Source organism: Cyprinodon tularosa, unplaced genomic scaffold (assembly GCF_016077235.1).
Source record: "Cyprinodon tularosa strain WSP-4 unplaced genomic scaffold, ASM1607723v1 ctg324, whole genome shotgun sequence".
Taxonomy (NCBI): domain Eukaryota; kingdom Metazoa; phylum Chordata; class Actinopteri; order Cyprinodontiformes; family Cyprinodontidae; genus Cyprinodon; species Cyprinodon tularosa.
The window spans coordinates 76221-90987 of record NW_024039035.1 but is presented as its reverse complement, the minus strand read 5'-3'; the positions used below and the strand labels follow the sequence as shown (position 1 = coordinate 90987).

Sequence of the window (14767 nt, the reverse complement as noted above, 5' to 3'; positions counted from 1 at the left end):
ACCTCAGTTTTTCTTTTCTTTGTGTTTGAGTTTAACTGTAGATGGAAATTAGCACTAGCTGTAATCTTGTATGTTTGGATTCTATTTTTTATTTTCTTTTTAAATTTTAAGAGGTCTGCAGCTGAAGCACAAAATGTAGTTAATTTTTCCTCAAAATTATAAAGCCTTTTTTCACTGCAAACTGTGGTAAAGAGGAAACCTCACTAGTATTGACCAAATATGGAATGATGGGACCCCTGGGGGAAAGTGATCACCATGAGGACAGAACACAACAGGACTTGTCTGCAGTGGTGTCCCTCTGAGAGGCTACCTCTGTGCCTGTCATCTGCAGACAACACTCAGGCTTGACTAGGAGGTTTGCCACCCCAGGATACTCTGTCCCTGAAAGACTCCATCACCCTGTTTAATCTGGAGCTTTTAGGAGCGTTTGTCAAAATCTGTTTAGACTGAGTCATTTCTAAATCTGTCAGGTTTTTTTTTTGCTGCCACTTGAGGGCTTAACAGTCAAAAAGGCATGCCTTAATGTTTATTATCAGAAGTTAATGCTGACACTATGTTTATGGTTGTAGTATTTTAACATTCTGGCTTTATCTAGTTCATTGCTAGGGCATTAAAAAAATACTCAAGTTGCTTTTTATTTACAATATTAAACCACAAGCTTAGTTTTTAAGTCCAATTTGATTTGATGTGATTGGTCAATGCGGTTATTGTTACATTTTTTTATTTTTTATGATTTAGAAAACATTAGATGTTACTGTCAATGTTTGCAATATCAGCACTGAAAGAGATCGCGGGCGCCGGCTACCATTCATTCATCCTGTCCGCTGAACTGCTGCTAGTTTTACTCACATGCCTGGAAGATGTCTAGTGCTACTACCACAGATGATCTCGCCATCGAAACGGAATGATTCAGATTAGCTAGCCATATGAATAGCAGGGGTAGAGCGTAGCCGCCTATGGCCCGGGCTGCCTGTCACAACTCCAGTCCGGCACGCGGATGACGTCATACACGCGCCGCTTTGTTTTAAAAAAATATAACTGCGGATGTTTGGGGGACAGTGATTCACCTACGTTATGAATTCTGGCGTACAATAAAGAAGAAATTATGACCAGTTTAGTTTGTGCCTTCAAGTCGTTGCCCATAGGAAGACGTTACTTTGATATAACCTGACGGAATATTTTCAGACCAGCTCCAAATGACACAAAACTCATATGGGTGAGTAGAACATGGTGTAATAACGTAAAATCAAGGGCCCAATGTAAAAAAATGTTCCCCTTTAACAGAGAGGCTCAGAAAATGGGTAGACCTTAAAAAACAAAGTCATTAAACGTTTTCCCATTGTTCTGAAGCCATATCTTTTGTTTTGATTGTTTTTTAACAAAGGAAAATTCTTTCTACAATCACACTTGCAAATATTTTAGTGTTTGTTTCTACCAACATCTAAAGACTGAAGGCCTTCATTCTTATTTGCAAAACAACTCAAACATAGTCGAAGTAAACCTGTGAACATCAATTTTTAATTCTTGCCATAGTCTTTCATTTGGATTACAGGCTGGTCTTTAATTGTACCATTCTAAAACACAGCTATGATTATTTGAATGAGCCATTGTTTCTCTGTTGTGTTTTTAGAACCTTTGTTCTACTTGAAAATGAACCTCCACCCCAATCTCTGCTCTGGACTTAGCTCTGTCTAGCTTCTCATCAACTCTGACTTAATTCCCTGTCCCTGCTGAAGAAAAGCACCTCAATTGAATGACACTCTAGCTTACATCTTTATGATGTTAACCAGCATAAGCTGCGCTGCTTTTGCAACTCATAGTTCTTTGAGGGTTGGTTGTAGTTTTTGACCCTTAAAGTAAAAACACAAGGCCTTAGTGGAATCAATTGAGTCAAATACATGTTTATGTAATTCTAATCAAAAAATGTATTTCTTCTTCTTCTCTTTTTCTCAGTCCTTACCAGAAACCCGCATCCCCAGCTATGCGGGCAGCCTGCATCTAAAGAAGTCTCTGGTACCAGCGCTCTACAGAGTCATCCAGGACCCCAACAACGAGGTGAAACACACACGTTTTCTTTTTATCTTGCTATGCTGCTTGTGACTCACAGCCTGATGTCTGGGTTGCACTGAGAAACAGAATGACACATCCGTTTCTACAGGATAAACACACACACACTAAAGCCTATCATGTGCCGTTGGTGTGAGTGAGTATGATTAAAGGGCAGAGCGGCAGTGGCTGCAGCTTCATCTGTGAGATGGTACACAGCGTTCCCAGTTTACTGTACGCACACTCAATGGCGCGGTAGGACAGAGACACAGTGGGCTTTGAAAAAACAAACTGATGCTCACACCAGAGAAACTACATAATGAAGTAACACCTTCTGTGGGTCAGGGGGTTTCAGCCTCACCCTGCTGCACATTAAAACCACATTTGTTTGAGGTTTTTGCTGTTTAAAGACCTCGTTGCACCATTTTAGAGAAGAGGTCGGAGGTATTCAGAGAGGCTGGACATTTGTCTGTGCTGCCATTTCCCCCCCTTTTTTCCACAGTCAAACGTAAGAGTCAGGCACCCAGGGATCTAAATTCCATTAGTGCTGTCAGTCTCGCTGCACAATTAATGATGAAACGCCTGATCCAGGACAGCGGACGCGTGTTTATGTATAAGGAAGAGGGTCTGTGTGATAGAAAGGGAGGGAAAGCTGTAACTTCTGCTGATGCCATACAGAGCAAAATCATTGCCAAGTTCATTAATGAGTGCTACTTATTTCTCGGTCACATAAAGCTCCCTGTAAATCCATTATTTAGCTATGATCCCCTCCACCCCCTTAAGCAGGGGTGCTCAAGTCCAGTCCTCAAGAGCTACTATCCAGCAACTTCTTGAAGCAACCATTTTTAACACACCTGAATTAAATGAGCTGAGCTAAATGAGGGGATTGAGGCTTTTGATTCAGGTATGCTAAAGAAGAGATGCATCTAAAAGTTACAGGATGGTAGCTCTTGAGGACTAGACTTGAGCACCCCTGCCCTAAAGGTTCCCTCTATCTGTCCATCCTCCTATATCCAGATCTAATTCATTCATAAGTTTTCGTAAGGGCTGATATTAAACTCTAACATGTATTAAAGAGTAAATGCTTAAGAAGTGAAGTATCTGCAAACTCTGTCACTGTTGTCAATGATTTAATGTTTACATGTATTTATTGAATACATGGTGATCTGTAAAATACTCTCATAGTTCTTAACATAAGATCTCCAGATCTCCGAAAAGTTAGAATTTTATTTTAGGTTTCAGTCCATCCATCATCCACTGTAGAAACTGAAGGATTGTTTGTGATCGTCTGGTATAAATACACAGGAGTGTTGAAAGTCAGATATCTATAAGTTATGAGCTGTTTCGGAGGATTTACATATCTGTTTAACCATTTATCTATTTTTTTTTTTTTTTTGGTTCCTAGCTCCTGGAACCCGTGTGTCACCAGCTCTTTGAGTTGTACCGGAGCTCTGAGGACCGCCTGCGACGTTTCACCCTGCAGTTCCTACCTGAACTTGTGTGGGTTTACCTGCGCGTCACTGCCAGTAGGGATCGCCAGAGCAATGGCTGCATTGAGGCCCTCCTCTTGGGTATCTATAATCTGGTGGGTGCCAGTCCTTCTGTGGTCAGAGTAAGCTGGGTTAAAAGACTGCTGTAGGTTCAGTTACACTCTACAGGTTCATTAATAGATTCTATTAATACGGTGAGGCATATCAAATATCCTTCATAGCTGTAGATGGCTTTGGCTTAAAGATATGGGGTTTTGAGATTTGAAAGAGTACAACTAAATCATTATGTTTACAGTTCAAGTCATGGATTACACACTCATCCTTGGTATTTATCAAATGATTTTGACTGCATATGCAAAGTATATTTTCTGATAGCTTAGATTTGGAAGCAGAAACAGAATTTTCATGTTTTTCCTTAATCATTCATGTATATAGGCTCATATATTTTCATCCAAACTTACTAATACTTGTTTATATGTACCGTATTTTCCAGATTATAAGCTGCTACTTTATTCCCTTGCTTCGAACCATGCAGCCTTTATTAAAGGTGCAGCTTTTTTGTGGATTTTTCTTAACCGCCAGAGGGGGAAGTCAAAGTTGGAGATGAAAGAATAAGGGGCTAATTTTGTTTTAGCACAAGAAAATGCTAGCAGCTGTCACAGCGGAGAACAAATATCCCGAATTCACACATTTTGACATTTATTTGCTGCGTTAAAGCTGCCGAATCCATGAAGAGACTGGGCTCAACTCCCACAGCGCTGAAATAAAGAGCTAACTAAGCCCCATCTTTCAGTAGAAGCTCTGCTGCAAGTCAACAAGCTAACGGGAGTTAGCATTCTTCTTTGTTCCTACTCCAGCCTATATGTAGAGCTCCCCCTACAGGTTTGGTGGGAGACAGTTCAGGAGATATCAGCGGGTTATAGCCCAGTGTGGCTTATATATATGCAAGTTTCCTTTTTTTTTTTTTTTCAAAAAATGTATTGGGTATACCCCTTTATAGTGAGGTGTGCTCTATAGTCTGGAAAATACGGTACCTTTATTAGTTACAGAGGAACCACAGCTTCTGTTGTAGCTCTGACTGAATGCCTCACTGCTGTTTCTTTTAGTTTTATAAACAGTCAGTTTTCCTAAAAGTCACATATGGGGTGAATAAACTTTGTTCCACCCACCTTGTGAAATGCACAAGTGAGTTAAAAACGATCCCAAAGCATAATGCTGCCATCACATGCGACCCCACCTAGTTGGTTGAGTGCTCAGATGCCAAGTGCATCCAGCTTTATCTTGAAAGTTTCTACTTTGGAGCAGGTGTTTTTATTTTTTCCTCTTGTTTCATGTTTACATTAAAAAAACTTCACTTAGAAGACTAAGGTGAAATTTGTGTAGGTTTGTTTTGCTTTGTTCCAAGTATAAATGATCAGTTACCTTTAGAACCAAACAAAGGATGTGAATTTGTCAGGTTTTTTGTGTCAGATTACTTTCAAGGTGACCTGCGAGGAAAACTCTGGTTAATGGATTGTCCAAAAGGGAATTGCATCACCAGGAAACACCCTTGAGGAATTGTGCTAAGAGCAAGAGATACCAAATGTCACATCTCCATGTCAGCCGGCGCTGCTAAGGGGCGCATTCATAAATAATTAATTCCTCTGTGTCTGAATCTCTCAACACACACAGACGTGGAGCAGATGCTCACAGATGTCTCTCCATTGACCAGCAAGTCCAGATAAACAGCCTTGCTCTCAGCAGTTCTCAGATATTTAGAGATAAGCTGTTAGCCAGAGAAGGGCAGAGAGAGTAACCTACAGCCCAGTCAAGGAGAACACGGTAAAATGTTAAAACGATAAAGACCTTACTTCAAAACAATGTTGAGGGGGAACGTAATTAAAAAGACTTAATTCGTAAATGCTAATATCCCTTTGAAGCTGTGGCTCAGAAGAGGCCAAACCTGACTGATGTTTGCACCAAGCTCTTTTCAAAACATTTTTGGGAAATAAGACTGACATTATAGATAACCTCATCTTGTGCATTGACAGAGATCTTTAGCATTCATCTTACATTTCTGCTCATTTGAAGAAGAGACCATCCCAACTCAGACTTTCCTTTTTTTTGTTGCAGGAAATCGTCGACAAAGACGGCAACAGCAAGCTTCTTTCCTTCACAATCCCATCTCTGTCCAAACCATCAGTATATCATGAGGTAAGACTCCAGCTTTTCCTCCTTAAAATGACTTAAATTGTTGGTTGTCAAATAACTCCTAAAGCCTCATAAGCTACGTTTACATGCGCAAAATTTCCCCGATCCGATCCAAACCTTGATTGATCGGAAATTCAAAATCTCCGTTTACATGGACACTAAATGAAATGATCCGATCATGACGTGTGTATACATGTATCAAGCGTTGGATCAGATTAAATCTTTTAAGCATGCGCAGAACTTCCTGACAAACTTGGCAGTTCTGTCTGCGTCTGGTTTTTGGGAGGCCTGACAAACGATGCGCTCGGAGCGAGCGGAAAGAAAAAAGGAGAGAGGAGGAAAAAAGCGCTTGGCAGCGAAATGTCCGAGAGAAAATGTAGAGAATGAGCGATTGAACCAGCGTGGGAGAGCGAGTGGGCTGTGGAGAGGAAGAAGAGGAAGAGGAGGAGGATAAATTCCTGCTTCCTGCAGCTTTAAATTAACTTATAAGTCGGCGTTCCTAGACTCCCCCCGCCATGTTGTTCACAGCGAGAGCGACCGGTGATTTCCTGTTGTTGACAAGGCGGAGAACGTCACGCTGACGTCGCACACATGCGCAGTGAAGATTACTTTACTCTTTAGATCCGAATGGGTGTTTACATGGACGCCAATCGGAATGGCGATCGGCAAAAACCACCTCTCTCATTCGGAATTAAATTTAGATCCGATCGGACCGAATCGGATTAGAATCTTCAGTCTGACATGTTTACATGAAACATTTTTGATCTGATCAGGCCTTCAATCCGATTAGTTGTGTCCATGTAAACGTAGCTATAGAGAGGGATGAACTGTTGGGCCTGGTTGGAGCAAAACATCCTATTGTAGAAGGCTCTGTGTGAAAAACTAGTCTAAACGAGGTTCATGGTCATAACGTGAAACGAGAAGCACATGTTCTCTGTCCCTCTTTTCGTATCTCTTCCTCTCCTTTTACTAAAGTAATGGATTTTAAAAAAAAATGGTACCTTTAGTTGCCCAAGTGCTTTTAATACCTTGGTATCCAGTTTCTAAAATATTACGTTTTTAAGAATGGAATTTAAAGCTTGCTTTTTAGCCTGCTTTCAATCTCAAACTTTGGTAGCTTTATCAGTTAACTGATTGATTCTACTTTTTTATTCTCTATGGCTGTTTCACTCTGAGTGCTTCAGCTGACATATCAGAGAAATTCAATACAGCAAACTTTAACAGAACATGTTGACCTGGAATCATGTAGGACTAATGGCTAAGCTATCTGTCGGCCCAAGGACACAGTGAATGTTTTCGCTAAAGAAGGCATCTGAGTCGTTTTGTGTGTCTTGTGGAACAAGGGCAATCTATTGCTATAGTTACAAGCTTCAGAAGCTCCTCCTCCCACGCTGAAAGAATGAAGCAACAATAGAGGAATGTGGAAACAGATCGAGCATCTGTATGAGTCACAACAAGCCTCCCTGATTACAGCTCTGGTCTGAACAACACGTGCCCTGAAGGCCAGGAATTCATTCGCACGTAACTCATCTTTAATCTGTCGTACAGAATCACCAGATACTCAATGAAACTTCTGCTCTGTATCCTCCTGTATGGAGTGGATTATCGCGCATTTTTATTCGGAGCTACTTTTAGGTTTCACACATTCATCACATGCATATCTTCCTCTTTCCATTGCACTCATAAAGAAATGATTTAATAGCAGGTGATGTTTTTATTTTCCGCTCAGTATTGGGCTTGGTACCACTTGTATACTTTGCAGGTGTCAAAATGCTGCGAAAGGAAGGTCAGATCTATACATGCGTGGTTTGGTTAGTCGTCCCTCCTCACCACCTATAATGTAGAGATAACTCCAAAAGCTATCCTAAATATTTAATTTGAAGTATCTTAGCCTACATTAGTAAGCACATCGTTAAAGCTTGATGGAAACAGGAAGATGACTTAAATGTTTCATGAAGAAATCTGCATAGGAAACAAAGATTGTTGTAAACAGTCTGCTGTAACAGTTGGACAATCAGCACTTTAAGGAAAGACGGTGGGTAGATGAATGAAAGGAAGCACCAAATAATGGTTTAATATGAACATCACCTGGACTATCTTCTATTTGAATGTTTCACTTCCTGTTTATTGCTGGATCATAAAGGGCAACAATGGGGAGACTTAGGCTATTAGGTATTTATTAATATTACCGTCATTTTCAGACTATAAGCCTCGAGTTTTTCCCAATTTTTCGACCTTGCGGCTTATATAACAATGCGGCTTATCTATGGACTTTTACAGCTAACAGCCACTAGGGTAATTGCTAAATCTATGGATTTTACCATCCACCATGTTGACGTCACATTTGCTTCAACACACAAGTACGGTAGCCACGCGCGGGGGAATGCGGAGGTCCTCCGGAAGCAGACTTATACCGCAAGTGGTACGAAACAAAACAACAGCGAGAAAGACGGACATTAAACATAAAATACCTGCGCCGTAACCTCCATTTTCCCTGTTCAGCCTTCTAGTCTGGGGTCCATGGCTCTAACTGAGGGAGCGCTCTGTCAGCATGACCTGATCAGAGTGGTTTACAGCGGCCTGCACCCTCAGAGAGAAACCTTCACAGCACAGAACAGGTGGGAGAAACACGAAAGCAGCTTCTAAGACCAGCAGAAATACAGCTGCAGAATCAGGATGTTTGCTCTTAAACTTGGTTTGTTTTGTTTTTTTGTGCATAAGTTTTTTTTTCCTATGCAAAAAAGGTATTCCCATTAAAATTAACGACCTTTTTAAAATAGAAAAATGATTTAATACATGCTTACTTTATAGAGAAATTCTTTTTACAAAATTAGCTGGGTTACTTTCTTTTTTACCTTATTTTTGGTTGGCTTAGATTAGTTTAATCAAGTTTATATGAGTATTGTGTATTTTAGGTCAACTTTATTTAGTTTATCTTAAGTTTCCTGTGTTGATACTTCATAGGTTGGTTATTCTTAGCTTAATTACCTTTTTTAATCCTAGCTTGATTTAGCTTGCCTAGATTATCCAACCCCAACTTTTGTTTTTTCAACTTATTTTAGTTAAAAGTAGATCAAATTATTAGTTTTATAGATTGTTTAGATTTTTAATGACATATTGGCAAAATGAGCTCACTTACCAAAAGCAGAACTGATTTTAAAGTATTAGTTTACTGCCTTTACTGGCCGCTTTAAGTAACCACATTGCCTTATCAAATAATGTCCAATTTTAGATGTAAATGTTTATATCTTTTAGACGTCTGTGTGTTTTATTTCACCAAGTTGCCTCACAACAAAGTCTCAGACCATATATCATTTAGCCTCTATAGCACCACTCGGTAAAGCTAAGAGCTTTTTTGGCTGTCGGCAGCTTTCTGCTGCTATACATGAATAATAATCTCAATGAAATATACCAGTAATCCTGCCAAAAAAAGAACACTGCTGCATTCAATAAGGCAAAGATGTATTTTTGAATATAAACTGAGTGGCAAACATAAGACTGTCTGTCTAGAGCGTTCCTCCTTGCTTAGTCTTTGCCCATTTCTTTATGCTGAGCCAATAATTGGAACTTGGTGGTTTTCCTTTGGTTTCATGCACCTTATTGTTATTATTGCTTTAGTATCATGATTTTCACCTCATAATGCTTGCTGTCTGCTCAGATATTAAGTAAAGCATCAGCTATGAAGGAGCTTTACACACACTTCTAAAGCATTTGCAGGTTGTTTTTGCTGATTTAAGTTCTAGCTGTTTAATAAAGCAGCAGCCTTGTTTGCACACATGACCTTTGCATTACCTCAGCAGCCAAGCTGCATATTTTTTTTATCTGCATTATCAGATAATACAAAAAATAACTTACAAATAAACACTTCTTTTCTGATTGCTCCTATCTTATTGTTTATTAACATTTGGAGGGAGATATTTAAAATATGGAACTCCTAAAGTAGCAGTTTTAGTGTCCTGAAGGCTCATTAGGTTCACAGTTTCCTGTAGAAACATGGCTACCTGAAATGATTTTAATTGAAATTTAATTACTTTATTTAAGCTTAAGATTTTCCTTGATTGTTGCAGGTTTGAGGTGTTGTGTTTCCTTATGCTCTGCTACAATGCTGCTGTGGTCTACATGCCCCTTTCCTCCTACCAGTCTGTCTGCCGGATGAGCTCAAGGTGAGAAAACCATCTGGAGTCCAACCTTTTCTTGTTCTTTCTGTCCTCAGGTATTAACCTAAGTCCTTCTATTTTTTTATTTTTTATCACATTTTTATTTTGAGTTGAGATTCAGTCTCCTTGAATTCCTGGTAGCCTTTCTTGTTCCCTGATTTCTAGCTGGGCTGGTGGTTGGAAGGTTTGATAAGAGCGACTAGATTTGAGCTGATCAGCTCGTGTAGTCGGCTTAAATAAAAACCAGACTGCAGGAGGCCTGCCTGTCTGTCTCTTCAGGAGCTGCTTTGATGCCCCTGCTTGGTTATTCTGTAGCAGCAGCGTTCAAACATTTCAGGATATGAATCTTAGCCTGCTGTGACGATCAGACCGCGCCTAAAGCAATCTGAGTCTGGACAGATGACAAACTGTGACTGTGAAGATTCAGAGCACAATGCTCTCCTTCTCTGAGTTCTTACAGTTCAGATTCTGTAGCCAGCTATTCTCCTCCACACACCTGGATCGGTTAACAGTAGCGGTTTTCCTCCTAATGTCCATCTGAGACTAGCCTGCTACAGAAGGTAGAGAAAATTAATGAAACTGCTCCGTAACTCATTTAGCATTTCCCTCCTCAGGGTGTGTGTGTGCGGCTTCCCTCGTCAGCAACAGAAGCTCTGGAGAGAACCCTGCAACCGGGTCCTGCTGGACCCAGAGTTCATGGTGCAGATGCTCACTGCCGTTTACCACGCTATGTAAGTATCTTTAAACTCCGCAGTTAACATTGGAATCAGTCATACATGTTGAGGCACAATTTTGCATAAAGCAGCCAAATAGATTTAATACTTACAGTAATTAATAATCGTTTTTGGCTGCCTGGCAACCCAAAAGTCAGTGTTTTGCTCTGTTGGTGCGTGTTAAAACTAAAAAAGTTCTGCTGCAAATACTTTTCTCAACAGCTTATCTACATCAATAGGTTTGTTGTTTGGTGATGAACAAGTAGAGTAAGATTGTTCTTCAGCAATGAAAAAATATTATATTTCTGTTTACATCCATTCTATCAACTAGGCGTGTAAATCACACCCATCATGGCGATTCGATTCAGTGTTGATTTCCTGACCCAACGATTCGATTATTTTTGATACTCAAGAATACACCACGATTCGTTTTGATTAATCGGTTAAATTTTTTTTAATAATTATTTTTTTTTTACATTAAACAAAGTTTAATGTTTTTTTAGAAACAACAGCAAATAACAGAAGTAGAAAAGTTGCATCAAAAAATACTGCAAAAATACTGCACAGAATCATTGCAATGAGTTCAATTCAATACCTCGGCTCCAGAGTGTGGACGTCCCCGCCCCCTTGAGAGACGCTCTGCTGCTCCTCTCCCAAATTGTAGATGACAGCAGACAGTGCCGCAGACAGGAGGCCAGCTTGTTTTGTTTTTATGACCGAAATTGCGGAAAACAACTCGTGAAGTTTGACCAGCTAGAAGAGCGAGGTGTGCGAGAACGCTGGGACCATTTTTCCACCTGGATCTCTGCTCTTTTTGTCCCTCATGTCCCCCCGTCGTCGGACTACACTCGCCCCCACTTCCTCGCCGCCTCGGCCGTATCTAGACCCACAGTGTGTAGCTCAGACCACGCTTCAATATTGAGCATAATTTAAAAATGTGTCTGTGTGAAGCTTACTGCAACACACTGCTGTAAGAGTATAACCAGGAAGCGAGGTAGGAGGGCAAAATAGGTTTAGCGCCACCGCAGCACAGGAGGGAGAATTACGCCCAGGAGCAAATGGATAAAAATAGACCGGAGGAAAAAAACAAACATGAATTGATTATCTTGCGGACGTGTCGATGCATCGGATCGTCGGCTTTTGGATCGATGCATCGATACAAAACGATTATTATTTACACCCCTACTATCAACTATTCCCAGCCCTCTACTCACAAAAGTTTACATTTTATTTTGTCCATCACACCTGATATATTCTTGCAGAATGATCCAGAAAAGATGACTTTGTTGATACAATAATGGAGAAATTAACTTGTTAAAGCAGCTCTTAATAATACGCATGTGTGTTACACATAGTTAAAAAATTTTCAGTGAAACAAAAGGAGGTCCCTTCTCCCTTTCATCATTGAGGAAATCCTTCTCATATTATGTTGGACTATTTATTAATGAAACAATATTGGAAAGATATTCATAGAACACTGCAAGAATGTGTCATGCCCTTTTATATAAAAAAAAACTTTTTGGAAACATCTCAGAATCTTGGATGGAAAATGGTAAATCTCTATTAAAGGTATAGGGGAGGATGTTCTTGTGGGTGGATCATCTAAATAAGTGGTCGTCCTAATTGTCAATCATTCTATTGATATGTTTGGGTAAAGCCATCCTTTTGCTCATCCCCATTTTAACTTACCGGTTATGAGTAGTGGAAAAATTGCAAATCTTGGAAAAATAAGCTCGTATGAGGGATGCAAAAAGCAACTTTTAAACGGAGCATGCACAAGGAGGAATGGGCTCATGCATGCTCTCGTACGCGTTTAATAAACATTCCCTCTCTGGAGTGGGCATGGGGTTGTGCATGTGTACACAGAAGGAATGGGTGATTATTCTCCCTGATCACTCCTGTGGGGTTATTTATTGGGAATAAAAAAAATCAGAGCTGTCTGTATCACTAAAAAATAAAAAATACAAGGATTTAATTTGTCCATGTGTGAATGAGTGGCTCTTCATGCTGTGGCTGGCCCTGGTCCCATCCAGAGCTCCACCCTGCATGGAGGGCAGATCAACTGGAATCTGCAGAAGGACCTTGGCACACACTGAGGACACAGTGGGATTTAGGTTAATATGTTTGCTAATGCTTTGCAACAGTAATGCCACATGAAAAGAGAATGAAAGATCTGCAGGGATATCAGATCATCAGCATTTAAAATAAATGCAACAAGGATTTCTTTCTTAATAAATGAAATTTGTATTCTGGCACCTTTTTAGCTGTGGCTACATCAGACAGTCTGTTCCTATTCATTCCCATTCTTTTTATCTCCAGTCTAAAGGGAGCCCCGTAAGCATCTATTCCTCCCATTGTGAATGTTGCTCATGCAGAAATGGATCAAAGAGTTCAGCTGCTTCATTTTACATGTTTTATTGAAATAATTTCTTTGCTCTCCAATGCAATCATCAGCTCCTTATATGTGCAAAGAACAGTGCTTTATTAGTTTAGCCAGTCAAGAAACTTTATTGAAATTGTATCAAGCAAAGCTTTGTTACTAGGGGTGGAAAAAACGTCACAGGCTGCAACCCTGCTCACCTGTTGAACCCACAGTAAACGGCTAATAATAGTCCAGGGGACGTCAGACCGACATCAAAGTGAACATGTGAAAGTTTCCTTTTTCCTGGATGTTAAAAAGCAGCTTGTTGGTGTTTTTGATTGCAGATACAATGGAGAGTGGGAGATGGGCCAAGAAGCTCTGGAGGACATCGTATACAGAGCCCAGCTAGAGCTCTATTCCCAGCCTCTCCTGGTGAGTCTAACTGGACGATTTTAGATCCTATTCTGACACCTTTATTTTGATTCAAATTGATTCATTTGTCCAATATATTCCAGTTAAGTCAATGTCCGATTTAAATACTACTACAAACCAACGAGTTTAATCCACATTTTAACATATTCAGGTCTAATTCATTTGATACTGCTTGTTAAGTGTTAAAAGCACCCTGGATCAACTGTAATTTGCAGCAATCCCTCATTTCTGATGACATATATGTGGTGTTGGAAAGGAACTAACGTCATTTTAAAGAAAAATATTTAGCTTGGTATTAGCAACCATCTAGAGAATGAGAGGACGTAAGGGAGTCCGAGAATCACTTAGTCAGAAGCACTTTCTAGGGAACAACTAAAGAGAAAACACAAAGTAAATGGCAGCAGAAGACACGGATAAAAACAGACATGGACTCAAGAGTACGTTATATGAAAGGAAAACGGGGAAAAAACTGCTAGAAAGTTAAGGCAGAAGCATAACATTACAGATGCACACAGGATATCTGGGTTAAGAAAACCTTTGGAGAGACAACCTTGTTAAAAAAGTCAATGGTAGAATTTGATTTATCTTGGAAAGAGACACATAACTAAAACCAATAATGGAGGTAAGAGAACCTTCTTTTGGGAATAAAAAAAAACCTTTATGGCAGCAGTATTTCAGTAAATGGCGTTTCAAAGGAAAGTGAGAGAAAACTGATTGCGTTCACCCAACAGCATTTTCTATGGGATTAAGTTAGGTAGAAAACATAATTACTTCTTTTTCTCTGTTAAAAACCCAGCTGCTCACATAAGCAGGCGTAGAGCCAACTCTATTAACGACCTACACAAAGCTAGTGGCAGCTAGTTTCTCTCAAGAAAAATGAATCTGTATAAATAGCGACATAAAGCCTTATTTTGGTATTGTAATGGTTAAAATGTCAATGATGCCTCCCTTTGTCTCAGCTGGGGAACGCCATGAAGAACTCGCTGCCAGAAAGCGCTCCAGAAACACAGCGGGGACGCAAGGTGCTTCAGGTAGAGGTGACGCCAACCATCAGCCGTATATCCATCTCAGCAATCACCACAGCTTCCATACGGCGCCACCGCTGGAAGAGAGAGGGTAAGGCTACAGCCCCAGGAACGCTGTGGAGTAAAGCTACAGTGCAGGAGTAACTTAGCAAGGAAGAGCAGATCTAGCTTTAAAGGAGCACATTTAGTCTTGATGAAGCTGAGCTCATAGTCTGTCGTTGGTTTCTGATCTAAGGAAGGCCGCGTCAAGGAGCTCCTCGGTGAGAAATGACCTTCTTGGTGTTTTTCTTCATCAGAGAGAAAAATAAACCAGTTTCTTCTTTAAGCCGTTCACACCATTAGAATAGTGTGA

General features: G+C 40.2%; 1 protein-coding gene across 12 annotated transcripts in view; it reads left to right on the top strand.

The window, feature by feature from the left end:
- LOC119788727 (protein FAM126B-like) overlaps positions 1-14767 on the top strand; it is a 60208-nt gene that overhangs the window by 35866 nt on the left and 9575 nt on the right. For all 12 annotated transcript variants that reach the window (XM_038293337.1, XM_038293336.1, XM_038293328.1 and 9 more), the window contains 8 exons: positions 1954-2055; positions 3452-3631; positions 5649-5729; positions 8229-8344; positions 9794-9889; positions 10498-10614; positions 13303-13390; positions 14350-14506. In XM_038293337.1, the coding sequence (XP_038149265.1) occupies positions 1954-2055; positions 3452-3631; positions 5649-5729; positions 8229-8344; positions 9794-9889; positions 10498-10614; positions 13303-13390; positions 14350-14506 (937 nt within the window). The remainder of the gene's footprint in view (positions 1-1953; positions 2056-3451; positions 3632-5648; positions 5730-8228; positions 8345-9793; positions 9890-10497; positions 10615-13302; positions 13391-14349; positions 14507-14767) is intronic.